At 43.2% G+C, this 21,663-nt stretch overlaps 1 protein-coding gene across 1 annotated transcript in view; it reads right to left on the minus strand.

Moving 5' to 3' along the window:
- Nucleotides 1–19,798, minus strand: part of LOC104467864 (protein eva-1 homolog A-like) — a gene marked incomplete at its 5' end in the record, with an annotated part of 103,353 nt that extends 83,555 nt beyond the window's left edge. Inside the window, one exon of the mRNA XM_010081819.1 lies at nucleotides 19,655–19,798. Within this exon, the coding sequence (XP_010080121.1) occupies nucleotides 19,655–19,798 (144 nt within the window). The remainder of the gene's footprint in view (nucleotides 1–19,654) is intronic.
- Nucleotides 19,799–21,663: the final 1,865 nt, after the last annotated feature.

Below are 21,663 nucleotides of genomic sequence, written 5' to 3' on the forward strand. Positions count from 1 at the left end.
TTGGGGGCGGGAAAGTAGCCAGCAGCCTCTCCGTTCCCCTCAGCTATGCTGCAGAAGGATGCTGAGTGACGATGTCAGCAGAGAGAGCCCTAAGAGGCCTTGGCTGCCCATTCAATACCCTGGAAGCAGCCTCTAGTAACTGGAAAAAGGATGTGAGGGAGTAAGGTTGCTCCCCCTGGCCTCACCCAAATGATCTTTCATCTGGAATGAAGGAGATGTTGACAGAAGGGTCTGCGTGTCACTGCAGATGAGAGATTCTTGGCCAGTGGGGATGTGCCTCCACCAGTCGTCTCCACGCCAGCAAGAGGGCAGACAACTATTGGAGGCTGCTGCTCACCCATAGCTGGAGGATGAATGCAGGGTATTTCAGTCTGCTCACAAAACAAGCTGTCACGTGGAGCAGAGGGAGGGCACAGGCAGGACAGCCAGCTCCCTTGTGTCGTGGGGAAGGAACCAGGATGAGGAGTGGGTTTATTTATGGCACTTCTGCTCTGATTTAAGCACATAGGGGTCTGAAAGTATCCAGTTTTCATGTTAATTTATTTTTAAACTCAGGAGGGAGGGTTGGACTTACTATTTGTGAGCATATCACTGGCCTGCTCCTTGGGTCTATTAATCTATGACGTCCTCCTCCAGTGCATCTCTCCCAGTATATACTTCATTACCTAAACCTAACAACACACAATTTGCTCTCAGGACACAGAATAGTCAAATAATGGGACTAGCATGATATGCAACCACAGGGAAATGGGTTTGAGCAGAGCACAGGTACTCTCCAAACCTGCCTTCCCAAGCAGCACGTCTCAGAGTGATGAAATGCAATGTTATCAAATATCATGACAAATATTTTTTTAAAAAGCACAAATAAATAAAACATGAGGGTGCCCCTTAAAAATAAATGCTTCTCCATGATCTTTTTCCCAAGAGAATGAAGTTTCCAGTGGACTAGCTCTCTCTGCGTGTGGTATCACATACTGCATGCGTGGTCTGTTCCCTATAAGCTCTCAACATATGCTACGAATCTGCCTCTGCAGTACAAGTCTTCTAAATCAGATGCTTATGCCTTCTTCTGATCTTTTGCAGTCACACATACGTACATCAGATTTTGCCACAGGCTATCTATCATTTCTCTCTTTCCAGCATCTGAAATGCATGACCCACGATTTGGTTTAATGTATGTTTTACTCCAGTTTCCACATAATCACACAGGAAACTTTAATTCTCACCTTATGAGGCCAAACACATCACACTAGACACAGGCTGCAGTCCTAATCTTTGGCTTTCAGAAGTGTCATGACCGTCTCTCTGATCACCAACAGGCTGCATTTCTCACAACTGATGGAAAAATATCTGAACTAAATTCCATTGCAAGCAAAGCCTTACCCTTCACTTTCAGTTGTTTACCTGTGTCATTTTACACCTCTTACCCCAAAGTAACACCTAAAGCCATTAGGCAATTGCTGCCCTCTGCCTCTGCCCTCTCCCCATTCCACCTGTGGATTAAGTACAGTGGCAGTGCATGAAGTGGGTATCTTCCATCACTGGCAGCTCCCCCAAGAAGACTGTCTGGTGGCCTTTCTAAACTACAATATCACCCTGTAATGACTCACAGCACACCGCAAGCTTGTGTTGCACAGGGCCAGGGTTGGGGATGAATAAACAGGTTCTCTGTGTGTAATATTTTAGGCAAAAAAACCCAACCTCTAACATAGGTCAGAATATGGTGATGGCATAGGTACAGAACTCCTGCAGGCATCAAGAGGAAGAAGCCCCATCCACTGCAGACCCATCATGTCTCAAGGCTGAGACTTGCCCCTCTCATTCCTCCTTCCCATCCCCTTCTACTCACTCTCCAGGAATTCACCATGCCTGGCCCCTTCTCCATGTGTGTCTCATCCTCTCTGATGGCACATTTCGGTTAACGGTAAGGGAACGTGACTCTTCCAGGAGGGCACATCCCACCTACAAGGATATATCTGGCAGGGATACACCCTTGCCAGGTGGATGCAAGAAGACAGAGGATTTTTTTAGCTCTCTGGAAAGGGATTAGCTGGGAGGTGGTGGCAGGGAAATGGTCTAGTAAAGTTCCCACCTTGTGCGTGGAGCTGATGGCATGGAGGCATTGGAGGAGCTCTGTAATCAACCAGTTAAGCTTTAGCCACAAGCTGTTTCAGTTGCTTCAAATATAGCCTCTATCACCTTCCAACTGGGGCTGGAAAACATCAGGTATGCTCTGCCTGCGGGGCTTTGTGAGTTTGTACATTCTGAACTATTGCCAGGAGTAACTTTGGTGCTGGAGGGATCAATGCTGGGCCCTGTGCAGCACATCAGTGAGGCAGTGACTTAGCCATGGAGGAGGGAAGCTGGGGAAATTCCCTCCCACTCTGAACTCTTTCTTGGCTCTTTACATTAGTTATCAGCCCTTGGGAATATATTTTCCTCTCTCTGTACTTTTCTGAGGTCTGCGTTATCATTTGCTAAATATTAGCACGCGCAATTTATCGTGAGGTCCGCAACCCTCGTCCACTCCAGGGAGTTTGCGACTAAGTCACAGCAATAAATTTTCTGATATTCTATGGGCTTTGTAGCCCTGAGAGGCACACAGCTGAAATTATTATCTCAGAGCCTTCAACTCCTAATCTCACAGTGAATCCTTAGTCACCAAAGGCAGGGAGGATGCACACGAACGCAGGTTGTTTATACTCACAGTGGATTCAGACTTAGGCTCCAAGTCTGCTTGCTAATAATGATGATTACTTTGGCTCCACTGGTTTTATGACATGTTTGAAAGGCTGAAGGAAACCACATAATCTGCATCTCCCTTTCAACAGCACATTTGGTTCACAAGAGCTGCTGGGCAAGCAAAGGAAACAGGGTGTGTTTGTGGACTGGGAATCGGTTATAATAACATCATAGTGACCAAAATGAACACCATGGTCTACAATTACTGCTGGACCTCGGTGTTTATGGCAGAACAGAATCATCTGAGACCTGACTCAAAAACCAAAAGATTTTGCAGCAGGTCCTAGGACCCGCTTGGACAAGTCATCATTGCTTACTGAGCTGCTTTGCCCAGTGTGTTCGGGGAGTTTGGCCTTTCTCCCTGCATTAGCTTTTGTCTAAGAAGGGATTCAAACCCTGGCTAGAAAGGTTACTCCAATACCTTTTCATTTCTGATCCCCAAAGCCCCTTTCAGACTCATTCTTGGTTAATGGCTAGAAATGCTCCAGCTTCTCCTGGCTACACAATGCATCCCCAAGCACCTTCAAAACAAGTCAGAGTTCAGACTGAACTGGGAACATTTAATGAAGAGTATTATTGGGGTTTTTTTATTGAAGAAATAAATTAAATGCTACTTGAATGCACATGTCCAAAAGAAACACTGCTCTGAGGAGTCTGTATTTTTCCAAGTTATCAAATTATCCCAGCTTGATTTCCACCACCGGTCTAAATAATGGTAGATGTTGTCCAATGACTTCTTTTTCTTTCCAAAAAGGCTGAGAAATTACAAGCAAAGCCATTACTATCAGAAGGAAGGCATCCTGCTGCCCTGAATGTACCAGACAGAGGCACATGGAGCAGCCACTGCTCTTTGAGACGGGGAGCCCAGGAAAAGGAGGAGACTTGCTGAACAGCCAAAAGTCTGTGCCTCGCTTGTGGAAGGAACAACTGGCATTAGCAGGGTTTGCTTTGCCAACCTTATGGCAACAAAAACAAGAGAAAGAACAGGACAAAAATATCTGAGAACAACTTAAGAGCAAAAAGTGGAGCAGGGCACAGCCCCCTCCTCTATCCCTCCCTTGCTCTCCCATTGTCACAGGAGTCATGGCAGAAAATACTCCCACGTTCAGGGTTCGCTGGCCATTCTCTGGCCAGTACAGACTTGCTCTCCATCACACAAGGACCAGACTGTCTCAACACTTCCCCTGTAAGAGATTGTTTTGCAGCCCCATAGCCCTTTCTGGCAGAAATGCTGTCCTGGTCTGGAGCAGGGATGCTTCTGAGTGTGCCAGGCTCCTGAATGCAGTAGCCTGTTATCCCAGAAAGACTGAAGAATAAACAAAGAGGGACTGGAAGAATGATGATCAATAAACCTCCTTCATCAGGAGGTCAAATCCAGGGCATATCTATTTTAATAAACTAATGGGTTCAAGCACTGGCTTGCAATTGTACAAATGTTGTAACTAACAACATTCCCAGAGATATTTTGGCCTGTGCCCACTCAAACAGCACCCTGGCATGGTCCGGGGGACAGCACGGCCAGGGGACTTTGCACTGCAAACAGCCTGGGTATAGAGAGTTTGTCTCTTCAAATGCGAGCCATGCCATGCCACTTGCCTTTAGGGCCAGGGAACATTTTTACTGCATGAGTGTAGCCCACAGGGACTCTCCTAAACACAGCTAAATGTCCAAACTGGTGCAGAGCGGTGGCTGCTGCGGTGTCAAAGGGATTCCTGGCAGGTCGTAGCTGCCTCCCCGATGTATTCAGACATGTCCCCTGCTCTCTGTGCTGCCTGGGAGACACAAAGGGAGCAGAAGATGCTGAGGTCTGCAAGTCGGGGGGATTCCCCCTGGCACAGGGATTTCCCACTGGTGGGCACTGAACCAACACAGCACCTCCCAGGATGGTGCAGGGACAGTGAAGTGGCCAAGCCATGGCACGCTGCAACACATCCGCTGGCAGATGGTCCTGGCAGGCTCGGAGCCAGCTGGAAGGGGCTCTAACCAGGCTGTGCGGGCTTCTGCCAAGATCAGGGCTCGGTAATCCCTGGAGAGCATCCCAGGCCGTGGGGTCTAGCTGGAAGCTGCATGTGCTAAACGTTCTGCTTTGCTGGAGAGAAGTTACTGTGTTACTGGGGTGTTCACTCCACTGGAGGGTCCCTGGTCCTTTCTCCAGGTGGCAAAGGATGTCAAAGCAAGCAGCTCCTTGTCCAGCTAGAACATGTCTTCGAAATCAGGCAGGACGTCCCATACTTGAATAAGGCAGTTGGAGTAACACATCTCCAGGGACGCGAGGCCATGCCATGGTCAGCGCTGAGCTGGCAGCACAGGGAGCACACAGGACAGCCCTGCGGTCAGAAGGCAGGAGGGTTATGGAGCTCTGCTGGTGTCACCCCAGCTGCTTTCCTGTGGATAAACATCCCACAAAGCTGGTGTGCAAAATATGGACCTGCCAGAGCATTACTGTAGTGTATAAATATCACCAGGAGCTTTTGATTGCAGAAAGTTGTTATTCTCATGTTGCTAGAAAGCATTTCTGTTTGCAAATTATCATGTTTTCCATGTTATACACTCAAGCCCTAACCCCAAACCCTTGCTTCTGAGCTGCGTAAGTTTCCACTGAAATAAAAAGAATGGGAAAGTTTTTATTTTATCACTATCTGGGAAAAGGAAATGCCCTTCAGAAGGACATGGATTCCTTTTATGTCTCGAAATAGAGAAGAGGCTCTTTGCTCTTCTGTGCCATAAGAAGGATAATACTGCCATGTCCATTTTTGGGATTTGTTGTTTTCAAAGATGGCTAAAACCAACAAACAGATAGCAACAGTAGCCTTCTCTCTTGCATTCTTGCTGTCCTCCATAGGGACAGCTGCCAGAGGAATGAAACTATATTAGGACCACTGCATCCCTTAGAAAAAGATAAACCCTTCCCAGGGTTTCATCTTTGCACAGTGACAAGAAGGGGAAGGAGTAAGCCCTGGATTCAGACAGCCGCATTTAGGTGTCTCCAATGTAAATGCCCACATGGATATTAGGCGTGTGAGCTCCCATCATTATCAGCACTGATCTGGTCTTTACAGTCTCAGAATAATTCAGCTGGCCAAATACCCATGATCCAGTTAAGCATGAGTGTCCAGTGCTTTTGAAAGGCCCTAGGCTGAAACATCAAAGACTGAGTGTGCAAATATTAGGCAAGACCTATAAATAAAATAAATTGTCTACAATATAATTATGTGCATATTAAGGGCAACTCAGCTCTCAGTATCTAGTCAGTATAAAACCAAGTTTCCTTGGCTCACTGGCTACTGCAGGAGCTTTGATATCTCATTGACCTGTAGACAGCTACATTCAGTATTGGAATCAAAACGTGAATCCCAAAAAACACAAACCCACTGAAGAATAAGAACCCTTCAAAAGAGACATTATGTCCCGAAAGCAGCTATTATTGAACTACAAACCTGATTTTTGTCTTTTCTGATAATAAGACATAAAAGTATCAAAGATCACTAAGTTTAAAAAGAAAAAAGATTTGAAGCAGTTTAGTAAACTTATAATCAACAAGATGCTAGAACTTAATTTATACATCATGAGGTTTGAAGACTCAGGAAAGTAATGACAAACAGTTGTCATTTTGTAGAAAACTCATTCAAGGTATGAATGATCTGATCTAACTTAGATGTCAACAATGCAAATGTTCACACTTGGTCTAGTCACCATGGGTTCATTTAAAAACAAAAGAGAGAAGCAATCACTTGTAAAGGTGCCTGAGCCATCTACTTGAAAACGAGATGAACCACAACCTAGAAATGCCTATTTCTTTTTGTACACTGATAACGAGGGGAGGCCAGCATTTCTAGTCCACATGTAGCTGATTATACTGTAGATGGCTACATCTGGTCAGCATTAGGGCGTGTTTAATAACATACCTATTTGCAACGGCATTCATGTTCAGATCAATATGCTCATGCACTCAGTTCTCCACTCCTCTACTTACACTCAAGATTGCATCCACTGCTAGTCCAAACCTTTAGTCTTGAACTTCAAAAGCATCTGTAGGCCAGACCCAGCTACACTGAGATCTAAGACTGGCTCAGTGAGGTCTCTCAGGAAAACACAACTCTCCAAGCCAGGACAAGACACCTGAGACGCAGTTAGAGACATGGCCTTCCCTCCAAGACATCTTATAGCAAAACAGAGAGGAATCATTACAAGTCCCTTCAGTTAGGAAAATATTTTTGCCCTAACCAAAATGTCAGTGCTAATGACTAAATACATTTCCTTGAACAAAACCTATCATCTGCTCAAGACTTCAGGAAACACATCTACAAAGAACCATCACGCCAAAAAGTAAAGCGGTTCATATGATCCTGAACCCAAGAGCAAGCCAGCCTCACATATGTAAAGAGCTGGTGAAACTTTCTGTAGTCTGGGACAGGTAAATCATTTCTTGCACCAGTTCTAGCCTGAAAGTCAAAAAGCCTGGCTCAGCTAGGAGTGTGTCGGCATCCCAGGGTATGAGGAGCAGTTTCTTGGCCAGCTGCAAAAGGAAGGTAAGTCAGCCATGCAGATCTATAAAGCAGCAACTTGCACTGTTATTAGAAGCTTTCCTCCCCATCTGGAAATTAAATGCAAACATATGCATGTGCCTAAGTGTTGCTTAAGAGAAAATCACTACTCTGACAATGCTGAATGGGAACAGGAAGGAAAGAAAAACAAAAAATATAAACCAATATCTGTGCTTTCCCCGTTTCATTTTCTTTACTCATTTTTAATTAAGCACAATTCTGGGGACAAAGAATGATGAGGTGAGGAAGGAAAGAAAATCCATTTGTTTGTTAATACTGTAATAGGCTAAGAAACATCTGACAGAAAATTTACATTACACACATTCCAACTCCAATGTACTAGGTGGCTCGATCCTCTCAAAAGTGAGCCACAACGCAGCACTGACATCCTATACTTCATTCTTCACTGATACCCAAAGCATCTGCAGAAGGTTTTGATAATCTCTAATAGCACAGAGGGGAAAATTTGCCTTTCTTACTTGTGGGAATCAGGTACAGCTTGCACACAGCAGAAGCCAGACCCTTTGATCAATATACAGCATGTTAAAAATGTGTGTTAGTATGTAATCCTGGGATAAATCCTGGGGAGAAGAGAATTTAACATTAGTTATTTTTAATAGCAATAAGATTTATAACAATACTTCAGAAGAAATTAAAGAGAAATGTGAGACAGTCATTGAATTCATGACTGAGTGAATTATCGTGACAACAACAGATATGTTAGGCAGGAGTTTAACACCTGATCTTTCCAAAGCTTCATGTCAATAAAGTTCAACAGTAATTGTAGGCACTGAAAGCAGAGACTCATCACATCTGTGTGATCATGTCTGCACTAGAGGCATAAACTGAAAGCCCAAGGGAGGTGGCGTGGCTGCTGTTCTCTCATGCCGGATGCTGAGCAAACAGCCCTAGGACCTGCAGCCCAACCACACCAGCCAGGAGGAAGCCAAGTGACTGCCCAGTACCAAAGAGCTGGTGACAAATCAGGGTTAAGAAGAAAGCCTCTTGGCCTTAGGCCAGTGCCCATCCTCTGGACCATGCTAACTGCCATGCATGTCCAAAATTAAAGAGGCAACACTTGTTGATAAGGAGGAGGAAGGAGAAATATGGTAGGGTTTTGCCCTTTTACAAGATAATTTATTTTCTTTCTAATTTTTCATGCACCCTTGTAAAAAAGGCATTTCTTGGCTGTTCCAAGAGGGGTTTTTTTCTTCTAAAGGAAGTAGTACAATAATTTTATCAAAGCTTGAAGCAAATAAATGTGATCTAGGGACTAGATAGTGCAAGTCACATCTACAAACTAGTCCCTGATATCTACATCTACAAAGCAGTCCTTCCCCAAGTCACTGTGAGCTAAGAGCATCCAGACTGAGGCAACTTTTGGCCAGCTAGCGAACAGGTCTGTTGGACTCCAGATGGAGCTGCATACCACCAGGTGTCTTCCTCTCCCTGAGGCTTTGGCTTGGACAGCAATGGAGTGACACCCATTCAAAAAGACCTCCACGTCTCTGCCCTCACTCCTTCACTTCTTCCCCTGAAGGCACCAACACCAAGGGTCCATCTACTTGGATTAACCAGCCTGCAGAGGCTTTTCAAGCAGCTGTGAGATGGTTTTTAAAGATAAGAGATAGCCCAGGGTGGCCTCATGGGTTAGGAATTTAGTTAAATATCTTCTAAAGGGATTTAGTAGGATTTGCTTCATTGTTTATATTATGCAGTATCAGTCATGCTTAAGGCCTCAGGCCTTTGTATTAGGAAGGCTGGGAACACAACCAGCCAGAAAGGGATGCTGGTACTGTCCCCCACAATCCTGTTTTCCCCATACAGAAACGCTTCTCTATTCTGACATTCAGAAATTGCTACTTTCATTGGCTCGGTTCACCTACAAAAATGAGGGAAAATAAGCAAAATACTGATCAGCAGCACACTTGGGACTGAAATTCCAGAAAGAGAGTCAGCTTTTCTTCCTGGGTAGTGGTGCTGGTACTGTATGATGCCAAAACAACAGTCATTGCTGATATACGGCAAAGAAATTGTAAGTCTCTGCTGGCCCCCAGGGGAAAAATAATATAAGCCTGCTCAGTGTTTGTTAAAAGATACAGGTAATTGTGGAAAAGTGCAACAAAAAGACAATTGAGTGACTGGACAGGTTGATTTATGAGGAAAGATTAAAGGAGCTGAACATGAATGGCTTAGCTAAACAATGACTAAAACGGGACATGAAAAGTAGCCACTGTCAACAGTAGTTGAAGTGTCTGTCTGAGAGTGCATTAACTGTTTGGGTGCACACACTTTGAATAAATGGAGGTCATGGAATCGAGGTAGGAAAAGTAGATGTCAGATGAATGTTTAGTAAAGTTTCTTGAAGACCTCCATACAGCCAAAAGATAAAATAGCCATGCCTTGGGCTCCAGAGATCAAGGAGGAATGCAAGAAACTGTTCAAAGTGGGGGAAAAGAGTGGTTTTCTGGACTTCTCTTATATCACTGAAGGATGAAGTGAGGCTGGGAATGTTCCTGGGTAGTGGGAAGACACAGAAACGTCAGCCTCTATACCCTACCATGACTGTCCCTCTCCCAGCTGACAACTTGGACTGGAACAAGAGAAATGCTCTTTAGTGACACATGGCTGAAGAGGCCCAGGTTGGCCATCACTCAGCCATTATAAATCATACAAGTCATGTCAGTCATGTCAGGCAAAGAAACTCCATGGCCTGCCTAATTCATGCAGGGCAGGAGGTGTTAATGGCTGCCTGCTCCCTCCAGAGTTGTTTTGGCCATGGAGAGCCAGACCTCAGGTTCAAAACAGGAAAAAAATAGAAATTATCTTGCCACATCCTGCTGTTTTCTTTTCGTCTCATGTAAGAAAGGATAGGCAGGAAATCCAGTATATGGTGAAAAATCCACCTGGAGAACAAGACATAGACCTACTCATCTAACAAAAAGTCACCACAGAATGTACACCAACAAGCTACTAGGTAGGGAGGAGGGATGAAGAGGCAAGGCATTAAGTTGATAGATCTTGGGTTCAGCTCCTATGACATAAACCGTTGTGTAAATGTCGTCTCCATGCATAAAATGAGACTAATACTTTCTCCCAAAGTTTGCCTGGCCCTGCCTATGTAACCACCAAATTACTCATAGCAGGGATTGCTTCTTAACGACTGCATTGCACAACAGGACAGACCTTGCTGAGGCCTGTGGGCATGGCAACATTGTGTAAATCATAAATGCACTTTCCAGCAATTAAATACACATTTAATGTCCACACACCTTTCATCAACCGGCTACAGACACCCCTGAGTGGCTGTTGCTGTGATTCTATTTCAGCAGCAGCTCACAAACTGCAATGGTACCAAGGGACCCCATCATGTAAGTCGCATATATTTGCATCTTTGGTGGCTTTCACAAAATTTATACTTATTTCCCCACTCTATCCCACTCCTCCAGTTCCCCTTTCATGGTCAGGAACAAGGATTTTCCAAATCCCAGAGAATGTCCTGTTTGCTTCACATTAAAGTGGAGAAAAAGAGGAGAGGGCAGCTAGGAAACAGCAGGGCAGTGGTGCACGGAGCAGAGAAATGTGCCTGTGCTCGGAGAAAGACACCAGCTGTGAATCCTTCTGTAAATGGCGGGAGGGAATGGCATTGTCTTGATACATTTTCAAAAAGGAAAAGCAAATATATAAGTGATCCATGCAAATATATCTTAATTGGTCATGGTGTCAAACACTCCCTTTAAATTTAATCTAATGAGGGTTTCACTGAGCTGTCAGCAATCTCCAGTAGCCTCCAGGCACTAATGAATTAGCATCAAGGTGTCAATGCTTTTGGCATTAACCTCAATTAGGAGGAGTTAGGGTGATCACTGAATGAAGGGTCAGCCCTTCATTGCTGAGACATTCCTCTGGCTATAGCCTGCAGTCTCCTGCATGAAAGGGGCTGGCAGACTGGCTGCCTACCGCCTTTCTCAGTAAAGAAGACTCATACCTGGCAACATGACTGTTAATTACTGTATTTGAAACCTGTACAGGTCTGGACAGGCATGGAGAATCAACAGTAACGCTATTTAATGAGGCTATTCAATGAGGTTCCCAGGTTAAAACGTAGCCTGTGACAATAAAATGGTAATATCTACCCCTTATTAATAGCCAGAACTTTAAAAAAAACACCGTTAAGGGAGTCAGTACCTCCAAAGAAAAAAATAAAAAAAAAAGTCTGGACAGCAGTGTTATGCTTGCAGAAAAAAAAATCACCATACAGATAACCCATGTAAATTTAATTCTGCTCCACTTATCTCTCCAGGCTTCCTGAAAGATTTCCTTTAGATAAACTACATTCAGATACCTCTTGCACAATCATCCTCAGGTAGGTCTGCTTTGCTGGGGTGAAATTGTCGATGGATCACAACTGCTTTCAAGGCTGTGTCCTCCCTGGTCAACCAAGGAGGTCTCAGGACAGCCAGGCAGACTCCCAGATCCACCCCCAGCCTCAAATCAGTTCTGCAGTTGGCAGATTGGTGTTCAGCCCCAAGGACATGTGCATATTTATGCCAGAGGAAATCATTCAATGAGCAAATCTGTTTAGAAACCTCAAAGGTTTGTCAGCCACCATAAAATCTCTGTTATGTTACAGTTTAGCATTGCATTTATTACAACAGAAACTCTGGATCCATTCTAAGACATTTCTTAAATTTCTAAAATATGTGGATAATACCAGAATGAAACAAAGTCCCACCTGCCTCCTTCCCATCCTTGCCATCACCCACTCCAGGATGACAGTCCAACCACCCTTCCCTGCATCCAGCCATGGCTGTAACTGCAGCAGCCCCTCACCAGGAGCAGCACAGACCCTGAGCAAAAGACCTGCAGCAGCCCCTTACCCTCAACGGGAACCTCACAGCAAGGCCCTGATGCATTCCTCTGGTGCATTTTAGACCATGGTCCTTACCAACTAAAACAAAACAAAACAAAAAACAAAGAGAAAAGAAATAAAGACCTCAGGTGCACACACCTTGTGAACAGTGGGGGTTGCAGAGTACTTCAGCTAATTCTTTATGGGACTTTTCCTTTTTTCCATAGTAGAAGCTCTATATGTTTCCCAGTGATGGCAGAGATGCAGGAGCAGCAGGCTTGCAAAGCTTGCCTAATTGTAAGGCAGCACTTGTCTTACAGCCCATTCTGCTTAGGATCATCCTAAAAGTTGTCCTTTGAACTCCCCCTCTGCTTCCTCCAGCCCATTCTTCCTTCCTCCCCATCCCCAAGGCAAAGATTTTTATCTCCAGGTCTCCATTTCTTCTCTGCAAGAATCAAAGGGCTTTCAAGCCTTTCCCTTGAGGTGACAGCATTACCTGATCCTCCTCCACCTGAGATGCAGAGCTCTGTTTTCTCAGAATATTTATTTACCCTAGTCTATGTCAGACACAGGCTCATTCTGCCCTGGTAATGAAGAGCTGCTGTGTCTGGGCCAGCCAGGCCAGATGTGTTCGGTCTCTTCTGGATGTGTGATTCAAACCAAGCTACAGTGAGATGTACAGAAAGAAAAGACAAACAGGAGCACCACAATGGCAGCTTCTGATTACCTAATTTACCAAGGTCTATCTTCAAACTAATCAGGCTGTTTGTGCCTTTTCTAATTACCAGCTGAATTTGCTCCTGGCCGTGTCACTCATATTTCACATTGTTGTGCAATCACTAACATTATATCTAAACACTTCTTTGCCTCTATAGCATATTTCTCCTAAGATGGCAGTTACCCTAGTCTCTGTTATCAGCAGGTACCTCCAAGCCCACTAGTATAGGATGTGCACCGCTCACTTTAGCGTGGGTCAGCAAAAGAGATGGCATCTTGCTTTTTCCTCCAGGAAGTCCATGATCTCCAGCAGATCGGTGCCATGAATCTGAATTATATGAATATCTGAATTATATGAATATCTGAATTATAAGAATGTCTGAATTATATTCCTCTGGATGGAGATGTGTAAAAGGCAGGAAGGAGGTTCAAAAAGTCCATTCGCTTGCAGGAATAGGCAACAGATGCTACCTCACCAATGAAAATCTATTCTGTCCCTTCTCCCATACCAGTCCCTGACTGTCTACAACAAATCTGACCATGAGAACAAAAGACCAAAAGAATAAAAACCTGAAAGCCACTCAAAGAAGACAGCAAAGCTATCAACCCCATCCTAACTCCTAGAAACATCATGGGAACTTATGAAGGTGAAATTAAGTGGACCTCAATGCCAAGCAAATCCAATTAACAGGAAAATCCTTCTCCAAACCCAGGTCTGGAGCCTCATATAACCCTGAGCTGTGGTGCAAGATGCTGATCTGCTATTTGAGAATGTTTTCAGCTCTAACACTCCTCTCTGGCTACAGGTCATCTCTCAGCACTGAGAGGATGAAATCCCCCTTAAGAACTCTTATCTGGATAAATCTATGATAATTGGAGATCGAGTCAAACAGTGGGAGTGGAAACCAATAAATGCAAGGAGAAAACACCAGTATTATCTCTATCATTATGTGGCAGTGACAATTAAGACCAAAAGGAGCATTTGCATAAGAACACGGTGGTTGAAAGCCATCTAATCAGATGTAGATATCTGCATTGCAGTGATCCTACATGTAAGTAACAATATCTCAGCTGAGCACCAGAAGCTCCCTTTACAGTCAGTACAGGAGAAGTGTCCCTTCAAATACACAGTTCATCTCCTTCAGGCACCTACTTTAGGATGAGATGATTTGTGCCTCAAAAACAGCTGTTTCTCTCCATTACCTGTAAAAGGATTTTTTCTCAGATAGGAACATCTACACTATAAATCTCTGTGGCTTTTTTGTCTGCACTTGGTCAGATGAATCCCATTTTATGAATTTTTCATTATTGCAGTCATTACATGAGGACTGGATAGCTTTTAAAAAATGCACTATAGCTTGAAGAAAAGCATAGGCTTGATCCAAAAGTTACTAGACAAACTTCTATTATCTTAGGAAAATAAGACAGAGGATTTGAACAGATGTCCCAAACCATCTCTGAACCCAGTGTCTTGACCTTGAAGATAGTCATGTAACAGAATTATATTATATAATTATTCTGTTCTTTATTTATTAGGTAGGTCAAACTATGTGGCCATGAGTTTTAAATCTATACTTTTGTGAGTCCTGCTTTACAGAATGACACAAAGATCACAGTTAGACATTATCCAACATTATGCATTCAGTTTAACATTTCTAGAACTAGGTTGCCTAAAATGGTTTCTTGTTTGTAAACACCAATTTTATTGCAACTTTTGAAGAAAGGAAGTCTGCGTTATATATTCTGTGTCTGTCTTTCTCTAGCAAGGCCCTGTCTGCATTGCCCTGTTTCAAAAGGTTCTAAAAGGCTTTTGTTCTTTCTGGGAAGTCTGGAATTTCTCCGTTTCTGTTTTTTGCAGATTTTGGACATTGTTTTTTATAGCAACAGAAAGTGGTTTTGCAGTGATAAAAATGCATTTTCTACATTCATGAATTCATGAATTTTAAGAGCAAAAAGAACCATTCCATTCATCCAGCCTGAGGCATTGATAGATTTACTGCATGGGAGCTAATGGACTAGAGCACAGTCCCTCTGAGATGACAGGAGAGAATTTGTGCAGCTCTTCAGCCTCCCTCCCTCATCACCATCATGAGGCCAACCACCTCAGAGCTCTCTTATCTAACACAGACCTTGTAATCCAACTTGATGGAATATTTATTGAAACACATCATTTTGGAGAAAGCCAGACTGCTTTCCCAAGTACCCAGAGAAAGCAAAGGTCAGCACATCCCCATCACCCAGAGCGTCTCTACCATGTCTCATTGACCCCATTTGGCATCCCAGCACCACCAGACACTATGAAACAGTCGCTGCTCTCCCTGCACTCACGCTTTATCCTTTACCTGACCGCTTCTCTCATTGGGATGTGAAGTGCTTGGCCTCTGGGACTCAGCTTATTGCCTCATAAAGCAGCATGGCAAGATTATTAATGTGGCAGAACTGCAGGATTTTCCGAGCAATTTATGAGTTACCATGGCAGTTCATTAGCTTTCAGCCCAATGACTTCTCTCCATCGAGCATGAATCAAGCAGGAGGCACACACACACATCTAAACACACAATGGGTATTCACATCAAAAACACATCCAAGGCCCTATTTCCTCCATTTTACCCAACGTATTTCTAACAAAGGTAATAAAAAGGCACCAGTCATCAGGACCAAAACATGTCTAGAGACAAAGAAACAAAGAAATACACAATCCTCTTTTTTTTTTTTTTTTTTTTTTTTTTTTGTGTCTCATCGTCACCCATGTCTGTATTCAAAGAGTAGCAGGTACTTAGCAGAGGGTTTACATTTACAGCCTCCATCCACTGCACAGGGAGGCAGGTCTGGCACTCAGGACAGTAGGCACTCTGAATTGCTCCGTTGAATTTCAGTGCTAAGAATAAAGTTTCTCTTTACACAGAGACAAGCCCCTCATCCCCACTCAAGGAAGTATTTGAGAAAATATTTAACTTTCATGGTATTTATGCATGGGTCTTAAAATAAAGCACACACTTAAACACTTCCTTGAGTCCAAGTGGCATTAAGCATGTGAAAAAAAAAAACCCAACACAATGTTTTAATACATTGCTGAGTTAGGATTTCAGCAGAGGCCAAAAAAACAAGTCTAGAATACTAGAGAGGAAAGAGATCTAGAGAATTAAAGGGAGCCTTTGAAGGTAAGAAGTGGACAATTAAGAAAAAGGAAAAGGTCAGGAGTACAGTAACTTTTATCAGTAAGTACAAAAACACAGCAGTAATGACCCTAATAAGTTACCCACAGATATTATGAATACAATGTTTTGTACCAAAGACAGACACAGAGATATGGGGTGGGGGGGGTGGAACAGGGACACACACAGCAGTAAGAAAGGGAGAAAGTCTTTGTTGCATTATTTTTCTTAGTTGTATTAATACTCTATTATTTGTTGTTATCCTCTGAGGGTTTAGGTGTATTTAAAAAAACAAGACAGAGCTGATTTTTTTATATCTCCTTCTAGTTACAGCTGCTACACTCAGAAAGCAACCCCACCACGCATTATGTGCTTTCCCAGAATTAACTTGCATTTTCCTTTCAAAACAATAACCAAGTGTATTTATTAATGCAGTAACAGGACCCACATAGTGGAAAATCCCACCTTCCATCCCATTAGCTAAATCTGGCTTTGGACCAAAATTTAGTATTTCAGCTCTTGCCAAGGTTCAAGTTTGGAAAGTTTTTACGTTGGAGGATTTTTCATCTGTTTCCTTAGTTAGGCTAATAGGACTCTAATGCATACAAGAGATCGCTATCGCATCGGGCTGCTGGTTACTTGCCTGTTTCAATCATCTTGTACATACACGGTAACTTGTAGCATTTCCCTCTCAGCTAAGTGATGCCAATAGGCATTTAATGCAAGATGCAAAGGGATATAATACAATACCGAGAACCACTGAGTTCAGACACTCCCACTGGCTGGAGTCATTACAACAAATTATTCAAAACTACAGCTGTGCACAAAGTTAGATGACACTTTTACTTAAATCCAGATTCATTAACAAAATTGTGTATGTCTGGCGGGAATTCTCACATCCGATAAAACACGGAGGCTAGAGGAATGAACCTCCAAGAAATTTGGACATGGCTTAAAGAAATCAAGGCTGCTGCCTCATCTGTTTACCTCTCAGAGATCTGGGACAGGGCTCAGCTCCTGCTGTCAAGCCAGAGAAGAACAGTCTGTACGTCCTGACCTGAGAGGCTCTTGCAGATGTTCTCTTGCCAGGACTGGGAGATAAGTCACCTCACTAGCTCTTCACTAGTCACTGCTCTACACAGCCAACACTAACAGTAATGCCTGTCACAAAGTCCACCTCAGCAAAAGCATCATGATTTCTGCTAACAACACATGAGTTTTCAGTTAATATTACCCTTTATCACCTCATAAATTACTCTCTCAGCAGTTTTTTTTTTCTGTTGCTATCAGCAGAAGATGTATTTTTGTCTTTCCAGCCCTCTCCATGCTTTAGCACCAAGAGCAGAGTTCAGCTGCCCTGTCCCCATAGTTACTGAAGTGTCTCACATGGGAAATGTTTGCATGAAAATGTCATGGTTTAACCCCAGGCAGCAAAAGCATCACACAGCCGCTCGGTCACTCCTCCCAGTGGGATGGGAGATGCTCATTTGAAGCAGCCGTGAGAAAGTCTGAAGTGATGCTCAGAGAAACCCACACTGTACACCCATCACATTTCCCAAGCCATGCCTGCGTTACACTGCGTCTCTCACCGCTCTCCAGTGAATACCAGTAAAGCCACATCCTGCACTCCAGGGATCAAGTGTTTCCACCTACAAGAGACGGGGAACAGGGATATGTATCTAGATACAGGTCACGGGAGAGTGCAGTCACGTTTGTCAGTCAAAGCCTGTCCCCTTTCACTCCCACAGGTTTTGGGAAAGTAGGAGAACACCACACCAGGAGCAGTAATGCACGCAGCTTTATGGAAACCTGAAATAGAGACATCCAACAGGAGGTTTTGTACACTAAAATTGTTCTCTAAACCGTGAGAACATCAAATTGCTTGGGTTTATAATTTCTTTTAAAAGAATGCCAGGATTTACTTTTGTCAGGAAGGCGTACATGGGACTGGTATTTGACTTCTTGTTTATTTAGTTTTTGCTTTTTGAAGGATTTTGCTGTTTGAGGGGAGAAATATGTGTCTGATGATCACAAAATCCATCTCAGAGACATGTCTGAGATCATGGTCTTGGAAAGAAGCCATGGCCACCTTCAAAGGATGAGGCAGACTTCACCCAGTAAAAAGCAAAACATGCCATATTGTGCTCTCAGGTGTGACTCATTTCCTGATGCAGTTAGGCTGTGACCAGGAAAGTTAAGGTCAGATTAAGAGATCATTAATGCCTTTTGTAGTGGACTTTGGGACCAAGACCATAATGCCAGAAAAAGGCTGCAGAGGCCTTTGAAGGAGATATCCTCTTGGAAATACATTATGGGGCTCTGTTTGCTTTCTCCCTGGATTTCTGAGTTATGGAGCTCCTGTTTCGCTGCATTGCTTTTATGTCTGCCAAATCCAATGAGAATGAGATTCTCTCCAGTCTCTTTACAAGAAAAATGATATAACAACATCACCTTCCTTGTTAGAAAATTCACAAGGTTTTTCATAGATAGCTTTGCTACTTCTTGCTCCATCATTTCAAACAAAAACAAAGAAACCAAGAGAAAAAAAAAAATTCAACCTTCCTGCCACGTCTGCCAAATGAAACAACGGGCAGGCAGGAGCTCAGAGCCTGATGCTCTTCTTGCCTTTCTCTCTCTGCTTTTCAAGGTACATCAGCCATGCTATAGGAACTATAAAAAATGCCATAGGGACTCCATCTCAAATACCATCTATAGATTCAGCATGCAGAGATTGACCCACAGAGCTCCTCTTGTCTGAGGACACAGCAGCACCTCCTCCACTACGTGCTCAGCCATCTACGCAGCAGTTTCAAAATAGCACCAGAATTTCCTCTTCCAGGTGGATGTAGAAAGGAACGGAGAGAGAGACACTGAGCTGATCCTAGCAACAACTATATAAGCAAAACTCTCAAGCAAATATTTTCAAATATATCAGCTACAAATGACCAAAATGTCATCACTGCAAGAAGACAGGCCTGATGTTGTTTTCATACCACAGAGCTCAGAGAGGAACATTTTTTTTCTCTTTTGCAAAATAAGATGACTAGTTAAGTAGGAGTACAGTGTCTGCTCAACACTATGACTTAAGCTCCCAACTGAGAGCTCCAACTGTTTATTTTTTTTTTCAAATAACAATATTTTGTTAGGAAAATGTTGCAATGTTCACCTGAAGATTTTGGGAGTGATTTTCTACTAATGCCATGGATGAGTATGGATTGGTGATTGTCTTGTTCTACGGCACAAAATAAAATACAGAACAAAGTAATAAGGATCCTGTTGATAACCACAGCTTTGCTGCAGCCAGATGAAACAGCAGGATGCTAACATTCAGGGTACAAGCATCTGCTGAGTGGACTGTTTCCACCAACAGATCTTCCTGCCTTGCAGAGGCAGTGTTGAATGGGTTAACAAAATATCGTTTCCATGTTCTCTGCTTTTTCTATCAAGCCAAAGAGTAGAAAAAGAGACAGAATTAAACCACTCATGATCCACAGAGCTGTCCTGTGTTGACCAAATGAGAATCACCACGAGCCAGCTGAAAGCTCAACAACTTTTTATGCACAATTCCAAGCCTTGCCCTTCTCCACACACCACTGTTCATCAAACATATACCCCAATGAGAGTCAGAGAATTTTCTGGCTCACCGCAGGTGTAGATGACATTAAGATGCTTTCGGATGCCCGGGTAACAAGGATCTCCAAATTCATAGGTGCTGGCATATATGCTGCAACTTCTTTTCCCGTGACAGCGCTTGATCATGAGTTGGAGAGCAGTAGCCGACTGACACTCTAAAAAGGAAAATGATACCTATTTAGTGAATATTTGTCCAGTCACATCAGAAATTGCCTAAAAAAATTTACCACATGCAGACTGTGAGAGCATATACATATGAGCTTTCCATGAGTATTTTAAAATCTTTGTGTTTACACGGGAAGGTGTATCTGACTCTCAAACACCTCTAATAAATTGTAAATTTATGAAAGGCAATTACCAAAAAGAATCAGAAACCCCCATACATCCATAGGAAGAAGGCTGCAAATAAAAGATGGCTTATTTAAAAGGGAAAAGGCCATCCGTAATAAAATTAACTCCTTCTCCCCCGGCATTTATTGTATAAAGGTCTGAAAGGACTCTAAGACAGGTATCATTATCCCTATTTTAACAGATGGAGAAACAGAGTCATAGAAAAATAGAAGGACTAACAACAGCAAATCAGTGCAGAGCATGGAAAAAGCCTCAGATCTTACGAGTCTCTCTCCAGTGTATTTATCCAGAAACACTACAAGCTTCCCCATACACTAAGAGACTGTCACATGAACAGAAAATACATTAATGCTACACTTGTAATATTCATATGGAATTCGTGTAGATTTATTTAGCTGTCTGATAATACAATCAATCGCAGTAACATGCAAAGTTATTAGCAAATTCCCACCTCACAGGTGTAAGGGAGATGGACATGGAGATCGTGTTTGGGAAAGGGTAAAATTCTGATTTGATTTGGGTATGTTGATTTTTTCCAGGTTTTGCTTGTTTCATTTTGAAGTGAAGAGACAGGGAGAGTTTGGGTAGGCTTTTTTAGCCTTTGCTATGTCCAAAAGAGTTGTCTCAAGTCACCATCTCTGGCTCCCTTCTGCAGACAGAGGTGATCAGTCTCCCTGTCTGCTCTTAGAGGTTGTATTTCTGAGTCTAATGAGGGTTACTATGAGGTCAAATAATTATAGTGTTACCATCTACCATGTAAGTAGAACTATTCTGTTAACTATGTTTATTCCATGCAAGTAGAAATGTCATATTCAGGACTCTAAAATACGCAAAGCTCCAAAAGTAAATATTTACAGCTGCCTGAGGAGGGAGCGCGGAGAGGGAGGTGCCGAGCTCTTCTCCCTGGGATCCAGTGACAGGACACCTGGGAATGGTTCAAAACTGCACCAGGGGAGGTTTAGACTGGACATTAGGAAGCATTTCTTTACCAAGAGGGTGGTCAAACACTGGAACAGGGTTCCCAGAGAGGCGGTCAATGCCCCAAGCCTGCCAGTGTTTAAGAAGCATTTAGACAATGCCCTTAAGAACCTGCTTTGACTTTGGGTCAGCCCTGAAGTGGTCAGGCAGTTGGGCTAGATGATCATCATGGGTCCCTTCCAACTGAAATAATCTAGTCTCGTCTAGTCTAGTCTCTTTTCCAAAGTATTATTTCTATCAGACAGATTGCACTTGTTTTCTCATCTAAGGTGAAAATAATTTGTACAGACAAGCTCTCGAACTTTTAGGTGCTAGACAGTTTGTTTGACTGTCCAGTCAGGGCCAAGCACAAGGGGAAGTTGACAAGAAGCCATTCTTTCAACATTAAGGGGTTGCTAAAAGCAACAGGAAAGCTACAGGGAAAGGAATACAAACCCCTTTTGGTCACTAATTAGGAGATAGGGAAAGGGAAAATGAAGCCCAAAAGCTATTATGGTAGAACCAGCACAACGAAAGCCATCAGAGACACAGGAAAGACACAGAAAACTAAGCCTAGAGAGCAACATGGGGTTTTTTTCTCAAATCAAAGGCAGCATTTTATTTCACATGCTGCAAATGACAAAAGAACAGGGCCCCATGTGAGCATTTTCATACTGAACCACCCAAACTACCTTAGGGGATTTTTGATCCA

The sequence above is a fragment of the Pterocles gutturalis genome, unplaced genomic scaffold, assembly GCF_000699245.1.
Source record: "Pterocles gutturalis isolate BGI_N339 unplaced genomic scaffold, ASM69924v1 scaffold404, whole genome shotgun sequence".
NCBI lineage: Eukaryota > Metazoa > Chordata > Aves > Pterocliformes > Pteroclidae > Pterocles > Pterocles gutturalis.